The sequence below is a fragment of the Diadema antillarum genome, unplaced genomic scaffold (assembly GCF_040938485.1).
Source record: "Diadema antillarum isolate AM-2024a unplaced genomic scaffold, OU_Dant_1.0 seq00000957_RagTag, whole genome shotgun sequence".
Taxonomy (NCBI): Eukaryota; Metazoa; Echinodermata; class Echinoidea; order Diadematoida; family Diadematidae; genus Diadema; species Diadema antillarum.
Window position 1 is genome coordinate 33908 of NW_027271805.1, and position 18034 is coordinate 51941.

Below are 18034 nucleotides of genomic sequence, written 5' to 3' on the forward strand. Positions count from 1 at the left end.
TCATGGCATGGAACAGTAGCTTTATTTGATTCTATGACAAAGAGCAAAAAGGGTCTTTCCAAAGATGTCATTTGAAGGCCCTGAGCAACAGAAGCAGGCAAGTTTGAACACTAAGAGCTTTCAAATTTCTATCAGAGTTTATAAATATCAATGAATTTGTGTTATCATTTTGCCCTAAGGTGACAGTGAATGAAGCTGCAACCCAGCTGTGTAATCTAGACCCGCATCTCATCTTGCAAAGGGACAAACTCTTTCCTCTTGCCAGACAAGTTGTGAGAGACAGTGGCTACCAGTACAGACATGGACAATCAAGGTAAGAATCTCACATTGGTTGGTGGCCACTATGGGTTGGACAACTGAAAAGTTCAATTCAGTTCTATTCAGTTCAATTTATTTTTCCATCATTTTTAGCCATTCGGAATGACAAATAGTGGGATATAATGCAAAATATATATGAATGGTATTGTAGCAATAAAAAAGAACAGTGCACACTTTGTCATTGAAACAAAATAAAGGGAATATGATGATGGAAAGAGTGTTTCACAAAAAAAAGCATGCTTGTAGGACGTGGATTACTCAAAGAAAAAAAACAAACAATTACAAACAATATAACATGTTTATGCTAAAGTGGTCTATGTATCATTGGATCATTTGATCATTTGATCAAGGACAAGTCCACCTTCATATACATGTGGATTGAGTGGATGCAGCAATGTTATTGGAACACATCAGTGAAAGTTTAGGGAAAATCGGACAATCAGTTCAAAAGTTATGAATTTTTAAAGTATCTGCACAGTCACTTCTGGATGAGAAGACTACTAGAGTGTATCTTCTTCTTGCTTATGAGGCAGCAGCAGCTAAATAATGTCCCTCAGTTGTTGTAGCCAAGTTACAGTCTGTGGAGTAGGGTGTGTCGGGTCCATGTTGTCAGGAGGGCGGAGATCAGGGCACTCACTCAAGATGTGTTGAGCAGTCTGTTGTGGTGCACCACACTGGCAAGCTGCTGACGGGCGTAGCCCCCAACGATGCATGGCTGCATTGAAACGCCCAACTCCGGTTCGAATCCGATTTAGAGACACCCACTCACTCCTTGGGAGGTTTGCTCCTGGGGGGACAGATATATTGGGCGTGACAACAAGTTGGGCAGGTCGTTGGGTGTCTTCCCAGCTTGTTCTCCATGTCTGGCAGATGTTGAAGTCTGATCCTCTCAGCGTTGCTGCATGGCGGGAGAAAGGGTGGCGAGACTTCAGTCGCTGATGCCGCTGACCCAGAGTTAAAGAGCCCTCAACTACGTCGTGGAGGAGGTCGTCCGGGTTGCTGGAGGCCTTGGTGACCAGCCTACAGTATGTGTGTGATGTTCTCGGCACATGGGGGCGGGAGCGATGCCTGAGAGAACAGGTAGGAATTCTGTTGGTGTAGGCCGGAGACATCCTGTAATTAATCTCATGGTGTCATTCAGAACTGAGTCAAGTTTCCTGGTGTGAGAGCTCCTACACCACGCAGGGGAGGCGTATTCCGCGGCACTGTATACCAGTGCTAGTGCACTAGTGCAGAGAATGGTTGCACTGGCACCCCATTTTGAGCCTGCAAGTCGGCGAAGGAGGTTGTTACGTGAAGACACTTTTCCACTTATGGCCTTGAGTTGTTCCTTGTAAGTCAGCTGCCTATCCAACTTCACACCAAGGTAGGTTGGTGTAGCATTGTATGGAAGAGGTGTTCCATCAAGAATGACACTGAGTTGCCGATTAGCCTCCTTGGTGTTCAGGTGGAAGGCTGTTACCGTTGTCTTGGACATGCTAATCTTGAGTCTCCAGATCCTGAAGTACTTCGCGATTTGCGACATATCTGCAGTGAGGGTATTCTCTACATTTGACCAGGCTCTGTCAGAGTGAAGAAGGGCAAGGTCATCTGCATAGCCATACTGTCGTGAGGTTGTGAAGGGGATGTCACTGATGTGTATGTTGAAGAGCAAGGGGGATAGTACAGAGCCTTGAGGAACTCCATTCCGCAGTTGGCGTGGTCTGCTGGACTGTCCATCACTAGTCTTCAGAACGAACCTCCTATTGGCTAGAATGTTGCAGAGGAACCTCACCATGTGGTGATCAGGGATTGTCTTTAATAATTTCAGAGTCAGACCCTGGTGCCACACAGTGTCATAGGCTGCAGTGAGGTCGACAAAGATGGCGCCGGCTTTGTGATTCTTCTCAAAGCTGTCTTCGATGTCATTGGTCAGCTTGACAATTTGGTGGACTGTACTCCGACCATGGCGGAAGCCCTCTTGTTCATCTGGTAATTGTGGGTCAACCACAGGTTCTATCCTCGCCAGAAGGAGACGTTCCAGAAGCTTGTAAGGGACACAGAGAAGGGAGATTGGTCTGTAGCTCTTGGGGTCATCAACTGGTTTGTTTGGTTTTGGGAGAGCAATTACAGTGGCTTTTCTCCATATCTTAGGGATGACTTGGTTGGTGAAACAGCAAGAATAGAAATCTGTTAACCACTTCTGACATTTGACCCCGCAATGAATAAGGAATTCCGGTGGGATGTTGTCCGGACCTTGGGCCTTTCCACTCCTAAGTAGGGCTAAAGCATTAGCTAACTCCTCCTGAGAGGAGTTAGCTAGAGTGTATGATGTCACTTGCGTACAACGATATAAGGAAAATATAAAGAGAATTTCACAAAATTTTACTTTTTGAAAAAAGTGCACATTTCCTTGACTCGTAACTGACGTATGTTAAGGGTAATATTATTCCCCTTGCCTTCTGAAAGAGGGAAGTCAAATGTTCGTTTATTATGCGAGAAAAGTGAAAATATCTTGAATTGTCCTTATATTTTCTTTATATCGTTGTACTCATGAGACATCACAAGCTGTAGTAGTCTTCTCATCCAGCAGTGACTCAGCAGAAACTTCAAAAATTCAATTGTCTGATTTTCCTCAAAGTCTTGCTGATGTGCTCTATTAATATTGCTGCATTCACTCAATCCACATGTCTATGAAGGTGAACTTGTCCTTTGATATGATGATGCTGATATAATACAGAGCATACTATTAACAGTACTTCACTTAAAAAAACAAACTCGAGGTAACATGACAATGTTACGACACAGACACTATTTATTGGGCTGTGTGTACCAGGAAAATATGGTGACCAAACAGAAGACACACAGGTGTTCACCCAAAACAACAAGAATGTTCAACAGCAGCAAAAGCAACACAGAAATATTAGAAATGCACACTTGAACAAAATATGCAATACAGAGTTACTGCATGTTGCATAGTTCACAGGAGGATGTTTGTACGTAGGCATGTAATGCTTGACAGCCTGCAAGTGCAATATATCAACACCTTTTTATGCCTCCGCCACGAAGTGGTGCCGGAGGCATTATGTTTTCGGGTTGTCCGTCCGTCTGTAATGAATTTTGTGGACAGCGTAACTAAAAAACCTTTTGAGGTATCCTAATGAAACTTGGCATGTATGTGTATTAGGGGGTGAAGTTGTGCCTATCAACTTTAGGGTGCACATACTCAAGGTCAAAAGGTCAAGGTCAAATATGTAAAATTTCACTATTTCCACCATATCTTTGCAATGCCTGAAGATATTTTCTTGAAACTTATTGTATACATGTGTTACCCAATTCAGATTCTCTGGTGAAAGTTTGGGGTCATGAGGTCAAAGATCAAAAGGTCAAGTAAAAATATTAAAACTTCACTTTTTTCTCCTTAACTTGGAAATTGTTCAAGGTATCTTCATGGAACATAGTATATATACGTGTACTGACTGGCAGTGATTATCTAGAGAATTTAGGGTTCATGGGGTCAAAGGTCAGGGGTCAAAGGTCAAGGGCAACACTTCAAAATTTTACTATTTCCCTCATATTTATGCAATGCCAGCAGGATTATTTTTTTTTTACACTTGGTGTATGCATGTATAACCTAATAGAGATTCTCTGGAAACTTTCTCTCTTTTTTTTGCCTCAAAGGTCAAAAGGTCAAAGATCAAGGGAAAGTGCTGAACTAACTTTTTCCTCCATATCCCGGAAGTGGCTCAAGTTATCTTGAAACTTTCTACATATTTATGCATGTTCTGCCTGACAGTGATTATCTTATGAATTTTAGGGTCAAAGGCCAGATGAAAATGGTAACAATGGACTTTTCAATACAGAAATTGCACTTTTTCTCCATACCTTGAAAATTAGTCAATGCATAAACTTATGAATGGGTCAAAGTCAAGTTAAAGTCCTTAAGTCCCCAAATACATGCTCTCCTATTCATCCAATTAAACCTAGGTCAAGGAAGGTGAACACTCAACACGTTTGTGACAAACTTGTCATTTTAATATTTTGCCAATTTTGTGAAAATGTAATCACACATTGTCCACATGTACTATAGACCTATTAGGAGAATCATGCATTATGGCGGAGGCATACCAGTCGCCTTAGCGACATTTCTAGTTTTCTTTATGCTGCACACTAGACCACTGATTCCTGTTACACGAAGGTTACAAAAGCAAATAGCATTTGCTGTGTGCATCATGCTATTTTGTCAGCTTCATGGAAGGAAAAAACACACTTTTTGAAAACGCATGTTTATAATTTCTCATTATAGAATGGGTAGCGAGAATCCTGCGATCTCATTGGTCGAGAGCTATGTGTTGATTTTTACTTTACCGCACGCTGAGTCACAGTGGTATACATGTTATCGCGCACTTGTAGCAAGAGTACGCGTACTTGTAACAAAGGTTCGCGCACTAAGCAAGCGTTCGCGCACTCAATATGAGACGCCTATTGGCTAAAACAACCATGCATCAGTATTTACTGATGCATTGCTGGCCATGCGTCCAGTAAAAACTGATGCATGGCTTTCGAGCTTTCGTCTATGCCAAGCCAAAAGGAAATGCATCCAGTAATTTTGTCATCGGGTAACACAATAGAAAAATGGGTTTTTGGCAAGAAAATTACCCATTCTATAAATCAGATGATGCACATGTCTTTTCATGCGTCAGTTGGAACATAGTGTGCATGAGGTAACTATGGAATTTAGCCTTAACCCACTCGGCTTCACCTCGTGGGTTAAGCATTCCATAGTTACCTTATGCACACAATTCCAACGGACGCACTCAGACCTGTGCGTTATTTGTATAATATCAACACAGGAAGGTCAATTCTACAATATGGGAGAAACCTGTAGTATGTGGTTACCATACACCTTTCGCTAGATAAATGTTGATTGTTTTATGATGAGTTACTCAACATTCAGCCCAACCAGGGCCTTGTTTTATGAAGAGTTAAAATTGATTATATAGTCGATTTCAACTGTAAGTCTATGGCAGCCTGTGTGGTAAGGACATATAGAATCGATTTTGTGTTTTGATAAAACGGGGCCCTGGAGTACTCAGAGAAACTAATGATCAGTTTAAACCTGAAACGAAATAATTCAAAAATGAAATTCAAACAATAATATGTACATTAAAAGTGAGACAGTAATACTGTAAAAGTGGATATTTTCGTGTGACTAATTTTTCGTGCTTGGCCGGGAAAGAAGAGTTTCGCGTGTTTTTAATTCCGCGGAATCAAGACACCAAGTACAGGAACATTGGTCATTGGCAAGCAAAAATATTCGTGTGCTTTTATTTTCGCGCTAGTTTGTGGTTGTGCGAAATGCGCAAAAATTTCAACACTGTGAAAATTTCCACTTTTACAGTACACAGAAGATGTATTGCAGGTATTCACCTTTAGCCACTATTTGAAATGATAATTTTGGCAGATCGACCAAGGTGAAAGGATCTTCCAAGGGACGGTCCAAGAGCAAGAGAGCTAAGTTGAGCAACGAAGCAGAACTCAATCCAAACCCAAGAACAGTACAAGCTGAAATCATGAAGATTAGACGAGAGGTAAAAATATATGTATATTTATGAAAGTTAGTAGATTTATATAAGATAAATTTTGTTTGATGCCACAAATTTCCTAGCTTCCTCCAGTTTTAAGGTCATCATTGCATTATATGCTGCAACTGTGTCTCATGTAGCATGATAGGAATACAAGTGTCATATTTACCCGTGCTACATCTTTCTTTTTTTTTAAGGCAATAAAGCCTGCAGTGACAATTATGTTAGAATGTCCTTACTCTAATACATTTATGTCTGGCATAGGAAAGGATGAACGAGATTTCCACACTCCTAGCCAGCATCAAGAACCAGCAGTACGACCTGAAAGCGAAGATCTCTATCGCCAAGTCAGAGAGCGACCTCCAGAAAGTTTACGACCTCCAACTGGAGCTGGAGAAGTTGACCACTCAGCAGCTAGCCTACATGACAGAGCAGACAGACGTTATTAAGAAGCAGAAACGCTCAGACAGGTGAAGCCCCCTCTCATCCTGCAATATTGAATTTCCTTTGGTTTGCAGTGAATGCTGTAGGCTTTTGTTCTTATACTGTATGCCCTGTATATTTCATAAGGTTTGTGTTTTAGCGAATTTCACGAGTCTTGTGCTATTCACCAATATAACAACATCCAGAACTATAAACTCTGATCTTGACATGACTGTGACATGCACGTTTACGTGTTGTCCTTCATTACTATACTCCACGATCGCGAATTCAACTACTTACAAGATAATTGGGAAGTCCTGATTTGCCAAAAATTAGCATCGCTAAATGTATGGCATAAACAATAGCTAGATAAGAGGAGGACTTTTTGTGACAATAGGGCTGTTCACATTGCAAGTGAAAATTTGCGAAGCGAAAAATTTTGTTTAGTTTTGGTGAAAGTTGCTAGGCAGTTTTACGACACGCCCCCTGAAACTATGACAGAAAATTGGCAATCTGGAGTGCGAAGTTTGTGTCCGTGATTTGTGATGTGAATGCTCACTGCAGAAAAATCATGAAGTTTGTCACGTGACTTCTGCACTCTTCCTGTTCACTGCTCAAAACTCAGCACGAATTGTGAATGTGTATGTCCGATAGGGGTGTTATGAAGGTGGGGGGTTTTCGCAGTGCTGCTGATACCATAGCATTTGGGCCTACTACTTTATTAGAAGAAAGGGATACATCTCAAATAGCCAGTACATTATTGACACTCTCTTGTAAATGCTAATGATTAAATTTTGTTTACATCGTTCTCAAGAGTCAATCGTCTTGGTTACTGTAGTTGTAGTATTTGTCATCCTATAGTGCTAACAGAAAGGAATATCAGCAACTTGAACGACAAATGATATGAGATGTCTCTGGTTACATGTGGAGGCAAGATTAAATTTTGAGGGTATGACGAAATCAAGAGAGAGTTCGTAAGGACAGTGGGGTGGAGGGAGGAGAAAATCTGCAAGAACATGAACAGGTTCTATAGATCCTTTAACCCTAACTTACCGGGGGGGGCCATAATGGCCCCTCCCTCGACGAATTGCGCGACCATTCCGCGGCGCAAAATTTTTTGACCGTGCCGCTCGCTGACTTTTTACTTTCAAGTCTCGCGCAACTTTTGAGACCAAATTTGTCGCGCCCGGGCATACCGTTCCGAAGCCACGCCCCTTCAAAAAATTTTCGTCAACCCCAAAATTGCTCAAAAACGTGATTTTGTGTACAAAGTCAATACAAATTGTGTTTTTTCAATTGATTCATATAAAGATTCATATTTTTAATTTTAATGGCTGAAATGATTTTATTACAGTATAATTATGCTTTTAAAGATGTGTATGACAAATTCTGCTGAAAAAAAACAACAAAAACAAAAGTTCAAAAAAACAAAGAAATAAATAAAACAATGATAAAACAATAAAAAACATGAGAAATTAATTTTGATACTGAAATTTTTTTGACGCACAAATGTTCGGAATGTCACTAGGAATATTTACAGCAAAAATCAGCATTCCATAAGCTTTTATAAGCCAATTACAGACGAAAATGAGGTTTTTTGCATATATTTGCATAATTAATTAATATAAAATAGAAAATACAATTTTTTTGAAAATTTAACTTAACAGTCTTGTAGATTACATCCGGCTTAATGTTCATGCAAAATTTTGCGGCGATCGCGCGATCAACGGCCGAGATCTTAAGGAGGGGCCATAATGCCCCCCCCCCCCCCCCCCCCCGGGAATTCAAGCTTGCTAAATAGCCTAGGTAAGTTAGGGTTAATAGAACCTCTTTGTACATGAATGACATCGGCATATTGACCACACTGATGATGGCAAGCCTGATACAGCTGCGTACGATGTGGGAAGAACAACAGCAGCATCAATACAAATTTCGTATAAATCTCTTCTTGCTGTTGACTCAAATACCTAAAAAAAAACAATCTATTTCAACGTTCATTCTCTTCTTGGATATGGTGGAATCTGATGATCATGTATTATGGAACTATGAACATTTGAGTAACTTTCCTGTAACCATGTGTACGACCAACAAAGTAACAACATATTTGAGGAAGAAACTAGAGTAGGGGGCCTAGAAGTCAGATGTATATTGAAATACACCCTGAAACAAATGCATGGGATATAGTGATTGGGTGATTTCAAGTTCGGTGCTAGTGTTAGTACTAGTGCTAGCCCACGAATAATAGCGTTAAATCGAGCTCCAACACCGACGGTCAGATTAACGAGGCGATACCGATCAAAATTATCGATCACCAGCACTAGGTGTTGGAATCACAGCACCGCGAGCTCCGCGGTAATTGCGCGACGAAAAAAGTTATTGCGCGTGATTACAGTCAAATATTAAAAGATGTAGCCAAAATTGCGTAGTTTTAGAGACATACATGTAGTGAGGAAGTCATATTAAAATGCCACAAATTTCATCCACTCCCAAAAATACAACTATCTTAATTTTGCTCCCAGGCTCAGATTTATGAAGCCATGTCGAGAGTGTTCGTGTACGTTTCGTGGGCGACCACTGTATTAGCATAGACTTTGCACGTAAAACGTGCATCTATTATGGACGTGAATAAGAGTCTCGCACGGCAACGCTAACACCAGCACCGAACTTGAAATGACGAAAATGTTAATCCCTAGGGGCTAGTGTTAGTCAATGGCGAAAAAGCACGTAAATCGCTAACACAAACGGCGGAGCTCGGTTCAGCAGACGACATTCAACACCGAGCCAAACACCAGCAACCGGAAATACGTCATAATTTTGAGGTCAACTCCCAACACCGACGTGATTTCAAGTTCGGTTTTATCGCCGGTGCTAGTGCTATCTCAGCACTAGCACTAGCACTAGCACCGAACTTGAAATCACCCATTGTATGGTTGTGGTTTACAATACGTGCAGCTGTACGACAGAAGAGTATTAAACCTGTGCCAAACTAAATGGCATGCTGGGATCATCTTCGCGCATGTGAAGTTCGTTGAAAAATTTTGCTAGTTATACCCCCACCCACACATAGTGTGTAGGGGGGGTATATAGGAATCATCCTGAGGTCGGGTGGCCGGTCGGTCGGTCGGTCGGTCGGTCGGGCGGTCGGTCGGGCGGGCGGTCGGGCGGGCGGTCGGGCGGGCGGTCGGGCGGTCAGGCGGTCGGTCCGTTGCAAAATCTTGTGGGTCGAACTCCTCTCTCATTTTTTGAGCAATTGACCCCAAATTTGGCATGTGTGACCACTATCAAAGGTAGATGTGCAAGACACCTTTTTCGTTAGTATCACATAATGCGTTGCCATGGAAACGGCAAATTTTTTAAAAATCTAGCAAAATGTAGTGGATCGAACTCCTCTCTCATTTTTTGAGCAATTGACCCCAAATTTGGCTTGTGTGACTGCTATCAAAGGTAGATGTGCAAGACACCTTTTTTATTAGTATCGCATAATGCGTTGCCATGGCAACGGCATATTTTCATAAAAACTTGTGGATCGAACAACTTTCTCATTTTTGGAGCAATCAACTTCAAATTTGGCATGTGTGACCGCTAGCACAGGCAGATGTGCAAGAGACCTTTTTCGTGATTATTTCATAATGCGTTGCCATGGCAACGGAAGATTTTCATATAAATCTTACAAAATGTTGTGGATTGCTCTAATCTCTTAGTTTTGTAGCAATTCTGTTTTAATTTGGTATATGCGATCAATGTAATGTATATTTGTGCAAAACACATTTGATGTGTGTGGTGATGAATCTGTTGCCATGGCAACAGAATTTTGTTTTACCAATCATACAAAAATGTGTGGATTAGCCTAACTCCTTCAGTTTTCAAGCATTTGGCTTAAAATTTGGCACATGTGACCACTATTGTATGTAGATGTGGATACTTACTACTTCGTCATTTTTTATCAATGTGTTGCCATGGTAACAGCATAGTTTGAATGAAAGTCATACGAAAATATTGTGGATGAAGTTAACTCCCTCAGTCTTAGAGCATTTGACTTGAAATTTGGCACACATGACCACTATAGTATATAGATGTGCAAACTTAATCTTTCGTCAGTGATGAACAATGCGTTGCCATGGTAACAGCTTTTTTTAACAAAAAAACATACAAAAATATTGTGGATTCAGCTAACTTTCTTTAGTCTTCAAGCGTTTAGCTAGAAATTTGGTACACATTACCACTGTGGTACGTAGATGTGCAAAGGTAATCTTTCGTCAGTGGTGATCAATGCGTTGCCATGGTAACGGCATATTTTGAATGAAAATCATACAAAAATATCGTGGATTCAGTTAAATCCCTCACTATTTGAGCATTTGGCTTGAAATTTGGCACATGCAACCACTATAGCATATAGATGTGCAAACTTAATCTGTCTTCAGTGGTGAACAATGGGTTGCCATGGTAACAGCAGCTTTTCACTAAAATGCATACAAAAATATTGTGAATTCAGGTAACTACCTCAGTCTTTGAGCATTAAGCTTGAAATTTGGCACATGTGACCACTGTAGTACGTAGATGAGCATACATAGTCTTTGGTCATTGTTGATCAATGTGTTGCCATGGTAACAGTATGTTTTGAATGAAAATCATGCAAAAATAGTTTGGATTCAGTTAACTCCCTCAGTCTTTGAGCATTTGGCTTGAAATTTGGCACAGGTGACCACTATAGCATATAGATGTTCAAACTTAATCTGTCATTATTTTTGAACAATGCGTTGCCATGGTAACAACAATTTTTCACCAAAAAGCATGTGGATTCCGCCAACTCCCTCAGTCTTTGAGCATTTAGCTTGAAATTTGGCACACCTGACCACTATGGTATGTAGATGTGCAAACTTAACCTTTCGTCATTGTTAATCATTGTGTTGCCATGGTAACAGCATAGTTTGAATGAAAATCAATATAAAAATATTGTGGATTCAGGTAACTCCCTCAGTCTTTGAGCATTTGGCTTGAAATTTGGCACATGCAACCATTGTAGTACAGAGATATGCAACCATTGTAGTACAGAGATATGCAAACTTTGTATTTCATCATTTTCGAACAGTGTGTTGCCATGGTAACAGTGCATTTTGAATGAAAATCATACAAACATTTCAATTAGATTCTTACTCTCTATGTTTAGAGCGTTTTGGCTTCATATTTGGCACATGTTACCTCTACATTACCTAGATGTGCAAAAACTCTTTCGTCAGTGTTGAAAATGTGTTGCCATGGTAACAGTATATTTTGAATGAAAATGATACACTAATATTTTGAATTCAACTAAGCCCCTCATCCTGTTAGCATTTGGCTTGAAATTTGGCACATGTGATGGCTATGATACATATATAGTTGTGCAAAACTTCATTTTTTTCTTAATATCCAACATTGTGTTGCGCCGTGGTTATACAATTTTTAATAAAAACCATAGAAATCGTCAGTTTATTTATCTTGCTCACTCAGTTTTTGAGCACTAGACTTGAGATGTGGGACATTTGACTAACAGTGAGCAATACATTTATTTACTGTTGGACAGTGCATTGCCTTGGTAATTTTTTTTTTCATTAAAAAGTTTTAAAAAATCCTGGTTGAGCTAATTTCCTCAGTTGTGGGTGGGGGTATATTAATCACAATGAGTGATAGTTCTAGTTACTCACTGGGTGCATAATTTTGCAAGTTTCGTTGTAGTGTGAATGGACACGTTTTGTAATTTCGCAAAGTTTCACCTCGCAAATTTTCCCAGTGAGAATGGCCCTAGCGTGATTCGACCAAGGCACAATTAATTGGAATATGCCACTTGTGTAGGCAACCTACTACGTAGGCTGCCCTTTGTAGGATAATAGTATTCGGTACATTTAATTTGGCACAATCATGTATTAAGGTTTTTAAATTTGGCAAAAACATTTGAAAGATATTGATATCTTTGAATTATGAGAGTGATAAATGATAGTATTACAAATGACTAGGACTGAGAGTTTTGTGATGATGTTTTGGTTTGTTTCCAGACGTGAATTGAAATGCAAGGTCACACAGTCATACACCTCTAATGTGTATTTGTCCATACTACATATACAGTATAGCGTAATGAGCTGGCTATATCATTTAGCAACTTGAAGAATGGTGATTGTTGTTGTGCTCCTGGTTTTCAAAATTTTGTTTGTTTGCATTTAATGTGTCTGCATGAAAGGGTATGAAGCAAAACAGATGTAGACCAAAGATGTCTGGCTTTACAAATATATCTAGCTACATGTGTGTTAAGATTCCAAGTACAATATATCTGCCTAATAGATATTATGTGGCCAAGGCAAAAGCAGAAGGTCGTGATGAAGATGACATTGATGAAGAAGACTTACTCTCTGATGGTGCCAACAGTCTCTTGCATGATGACCAGCAGCAGCAACAACCTCAACAACCACAACAACAGGCACAGCAGCCACCACCACCTCCTCCACCCCAACAACAACAACAGCCACAACACCAACAGCCAAACCAGCAGCAGCAACTCCCGCAACATCTTGCACCGCAGCAGCAATCACAGCCACATCCTGGTGAGTATGTCACATACTGTTTGTTGGCATTTGCTGCATGTGGCCTTCTTGAAACTAAAAAGTTTCCCATACAGTTTACGAGAACATTCTAGTAGAGTTCTACCACTCCTGCACAACTTTGGCCTTTTAGCTCAGTGAGCTATTGCGATCGCCCTTCTTCCGGTGCCCGTCGTGCGTTGTGCGTCGTGCGTCATGCGTCATGCGTAAACTTTTTACATTTTCATCTTCTTCTTGAAAACCCCAAGACCGATTTTCATTAAACTTGGCAGGTAGCATCCCGAGGGGGTTAGGAACTCAATTTGTTAAAATGGGCACCATGCCCCACCCAGGGGGCCCCCAGGGGGGCCCAAACCCCCCAAAAATTAAGGAATCTGTAAAGATCTTCTTCTCTAGAACCAGAAGTGATAGAGCTAAGTTAATACTATGAGTTAGTACATTGATGACTGTAGTTTCAAGTTTGTTCATGGCAGAATCAGGGGTGCCCCCCTTGGGACCCAGGGGAGGGGGGGGGGGGATGAAGAGGGGTTCTAATGGGGCCTAAATTGTACATTTTTATCTTCTTCTTGAGAACCCCATGACCCATTTTCACCAAACTTGGCAGGTAGCATCCCTAGGGGGTTAGGAACTCAATTTGTTAAAATGGGCACCATACCCCACCCAGGGGGCCCCCAGGGGGCCCCAACCCCCCCCCCCCCCAAAAAAAAAAAAAAAAGTTAAGGAATCTGTAAAAATCTTCTTCTCTAGAACCAGAAGTGATAGAGCTAAGTTAATACTATGAGTTAATATATTGATGACTGTAGTTTTAAGTTTGCACATGGCAGAATCAGGGGTGCCCCCCTTAGGACCCAGGGGAGGGGGGTGAGGAGGGGTCCTAATGGGGCCTAAATTGTACATTTTTATCTTCTTCTTGAGAACCCCATGACCCATTTTCACCAAACTTGGCAGGTAGCATCCCTTGGGGGTTAGGATCTCAATTTGTTAAAATGGGCACCATGCCCCACCTAGGGGGCCCCCAGGGGGGCCCAAACCCCCACAATGAAGGAATCTTTAAAAATCTTCTCTAGAATCAGAAGTTATAAGGCTAAGATAATACTATGAGTGAGTACATTAATGACTGTAGTTTCAAGTTTGTTCATAGGAGATCCAGGGGTGCCCCTCTTGGGGGCAGGGGGGGGGGTTGGTTGGGAAGGTCCAAATGGGGGCCTTAATTGTACATTTTCATCTTCTTCCTGAAAACATCATGATGGATTTTCATCAAACTTGGCAGGTAGCATCCCTAGGGGGTCAGGATCTCAATTTATCACAATGGGCAACACCATGCCCCACCCAGAGGGGCCCAGGAGGCCCCAATCTCCCCAAATTAAGCAATCTTAAAAAAATTTGGGCCCTTATTGTACATTTTCATCTTCTACTTGAGAATGCCTGGTCAAATTTTGGTAGAGCTGTGAATAATTTAGATGAGTGACTGCGTGAAAGGTGAACTTGCGATACTCAGGTGAGCGCTAGACCCCGCGGGTCTCTTGTTTTTAATGAATCTGGAAATGCTTAAAAGTGAATGTCCAAGTTAAGCAAAAGCTCAAGGTCGTTTTACAGAGCTTGGAAAAATGTAAACAATTGCTAGCAAGAACAAGCAAAACGTCCATTTCATGCGTACATTTTTAAGTAAATGCTTGGTCTCTAAGCAACTGCTTTTTGGCAGCAAGCGATTGCTTGTGCTTGCTAGCAAAAGCTTTTTCTTGCTAGCAATGGCCTATTTTAATGCATACAGATTCAAGTAAAAGGCTAGCGCAAGCAATTGCTACTTTTTATGCATACAGTATGGCCCATTATTCTCTTTGCATCAGAGTATTCCTACTGCAAAATGTAGTGCTTGGCTTTCTTTTTTTTTTTCCTTGCATAAGATTAAGTACACTACCTACATTGTACATTCCATTAGTTGGATGCCAAAAAGCTTATCATTCCATTTCAAATGGAAACTGTGAGTTCAGAATCCCTACAGTTTCTGCCTTCCTTTTAAAATGAGGAAAAATTTAAGTCATGAGGTTTAATTTGTGAGTTTCAGTTAAGTCAAGGTGGGAAGAAAAACAAATCATTCTTCACAATTTGCAAGGCCTGTAATTCACAGCAAAAACAGGTCTTTGTCTCTGACCCACTGTCTCTGACAGATCGGAGAGCCAAGTGTTCCTCACCACCCAACCCAAATCCTGAGGACCGGTATACCCACTCCAACAACTCACATGAGCCCCAGAGCCCACAACACCATCAGTATAATCACACAAATCACAACTCACTGCAGACAGGCAACCTTCGATCTGATCATCACAGTAGCCCACTGACTGTACGGCACCCAGTTGTACCCCAGGTTGGTCTGTCTGTCTTGGAAAAGCTTGAACTTAGTCAGCAGATTAGTCACCCGCCCAGTCATGTGAGAAGTCACCAACACAGTGGTGGAAGTAGTCACTCGAGAGACTCACCACGGCACCATAGTCAGGCATTGAGTGGCAACCAATACAACTCACCTACTGATCAGAGTGCTATCAGCAATGGACAGCATTACGCCCATCCCATGCGGGAATCCCCAAATCCAGTCAATGGTGAGGAGATATCCCCACACACTGGGCTCCCAAAGAGGACAGCCTTTAAAGCCCAGCGGCAAATGATGCAACATCTCCTTATGGATGAAGGGTTTCGAGTTGCCCAGGCTTTAGGGGAGTATCGGCAGCAGACCATGGGTTTTAACATGAATGATGGGAGCCACGTCAATCATACTCTGATTGGACATCACCACCACCAGCAATTGGTCACTTCCCAGCCGCAGCCCATTCCCGCTCGGCTTCCGCTGTAGCGGCAGACTGTCAAAGGCTGATGGATACTACAAACTGCCCTTGTTGATAGCTACACCCAGTGTCTTGCCTTTCCTCTTCCATGGTGGTTGGTCTGACTGTACACAGATAATTTTGAAACATTTTTGATGGTCATGAGAAGTGATATGCTTCCACAGGCATGCACAATTGTTTGACATAGGTAGCGTAAAGGGATGTTAATCTGCTGTGGTGTTGTAATTTGTTGAGAATATGAGAAAAGAATTTATTGTGGAAATGACACTTTGCACCACTAAGTATTTCATAGTCATTGAATTTTTGTAAAAGTTGATATCACAAAGCATCTTTATCTGTGATAAAACTATGTACAGACTGTATTCTATTGTTTTTGTCATGTCATGTTTTATTCTGCTGTGATCATGTGGTCACTTTCTCATGCTGTAGACATTGAGGATTGAACAACAGAGCTCACAGGTCAAAACCTCCCACAAAAATTATCCAGGACGTTTGTTTGAATAGTGTTTAACTAACAAAGCTCTTTTGAATCCTTAACACCTTGTTGTGTGTTTGTGTTTCACAAAATTAAGTGCATAACACCCCTGTGCAAGTTTGGTTTTAGAGCCGAGTCAGTCTCTTTTCCGTATAAATGGAAAGCTATCCCAACAGAAAGCATGGAACAAAAGAACAGTGGTAATTTTGCAAAGTTATTATTTTTTTTTAAAGAGGAAAAGTATGACCATTAGAGTGTCATCATGCTGCATGTCTTTTCCTGGTCACCCTGAAATTTTACCTCCCTCTTTTAACAACTGGTTTTCCTGTTTTCCTTTTGTTTTGGTGATAAATGAACAGATGTGAAACATGTAAGGTTCCATCATGATCATGTATTGAATGATGTAGATTTTGCCACATGACATGCCATCTCCATTGAAAAAGGTGTAACATGCCCTCTTCTACATTGACAAAGAATTGCCATCAACACAGAATTCCTCTGAAACCTCTGTGCAAGTCCTTTTTTTACCCCATTAGCCACAACTTTTTGTCAAAGTTTACTAGTAATACTGCAAGCTAAGGTAAACTGTATTCAATTTTAACTATTAGAGTATGTTTGGGATTGCATGCCCTTCCATTTAGTTGCAATGAACATACAAGTTGTATGTTGTTTTCTGATTTCCATGTGGCACTTATTCCATCTTTACTAGGATGAGGTAGCTTAATGAACTTTGTCTCATTGTTTGTTTTTACCATGCAGATAGAGACAATCAGATCACATTATGTCTGAGATATGAGATCTGAAAAATCACCAAGTTTTCGAAGCATTCAGTGAACTTCAATCATAGTAAATGATTATATACAGTGTCAAAGGTGACTTGGGCTGGAGGATTGTGGTGTAGTTGTTTAAAGCTGGTAATCCACATGAGAAGTGCACTCTTGGGACAATTCTTGGTATCGCCAATGAGCAGAAAACTTCTGCACATGCTAAAAAGCCCCGTCACAGATGCACTGTGGGATTCATTGGTGCATTGCCACTTCCGATTGTCTTGCGCATGTCTGTAACCTTTCACAGGTCAATGCAATTTTTGGCTGCTTTTCTTTCGTTACTACTTTTTTCTTTGCTTAGAATTCAACTTAAAAAAAAAATAGTTTAAAATTTCAAATTTTACTGATTTGCAGTCGTCACTAGAGTAAAGGTTCACTACTGCAAGGCTTCAATGTGCTGGTCACATGATGGAAAGCGAAGAAATCTTTAAAAAAAAATACCCCTGGATGAAGACGGAACGTGATCTGAGTGCATATAGCAGCCAAAAAAGGGGAACGTTTGTCTCCTGGGCTATCCCATAATGCATCTAAAATGCTGCTCTGTGCATGGCACCTAGGTATTGACAATACCAAGAATTCTGCAAAGAAATAATTTCCTGCCTGTCAGATGGTAAATCTACAAGATTTGCAGAAAGATGAAATACAGTGATTTCTTTTCTGGAGCAGTGGTAGGCAGGGAGATTTTTATCTTTCTACAATGTGAGGTTCATGTATCTAGTGTAGTCTTCATGCAGCATGTGTAATTGCATATCATTCCCTTGTATATACATGTACATGTATGCCTAAGTTGCTAGTGTATCTTGTCCACTTATATTTTGTGCCTTTTTCCTATAAATGGGAGAAAAAAAAATATATGATGTTGCATGTAAGCTATATTGGATCTCAAAGAATGTGATCTTAAAGTAATGGGAAAAAAGCTGTACACGTACTATCGATATTCTTTGTGTAATGCATGATTTTCTTATTTTACCCTGCAATTTACAATATTGACAAAAATGAGAGAGTGAATATCTGCTCA

General features: G+C 40.8%; 1 protein-coding gene across 3 annotated transcripts in view; it reads left to right on the forward strand.

Annotated features, from left to right (window-relative positions):
- The window catches only part of LOC139741847 (NGFI-A-binding protein 1-like), a 31644-nt gene extending 14408 nt beyond the window's left edge, over positions 1-17236 (forward strand). For 2 of the 3 annotated variants that reach the window (XM_071652424.1, XM_071652423.1), the window contains exons 4-8: positions 180-313; positions 5762-5888; positions 6147-6352; positions 12618-12877; positions 15043-17236. In XM_071652424.1, the coding sequence (XP_071508525.1) occupies positions 180-313; positions 5762-5888; positions 6147-6352; positions 12618-12877; positions 15043-15722 (1407 nt within the window). In that variant the 3' untranslated portion in view covers positions 15723-17236. Of the gene's footprint in view, positions 1-179; positions 314-5761; positions 5889-6146; positions 6353-12617; positions 12878-15011 lie in introns of all 3 variants that reach the window. The other variant, XM_071652425.1, reaches the window with a different exon arrangement.
- The last annotated feature ends 798 nt before the right edge of the window (positions 17237-18034 follow it).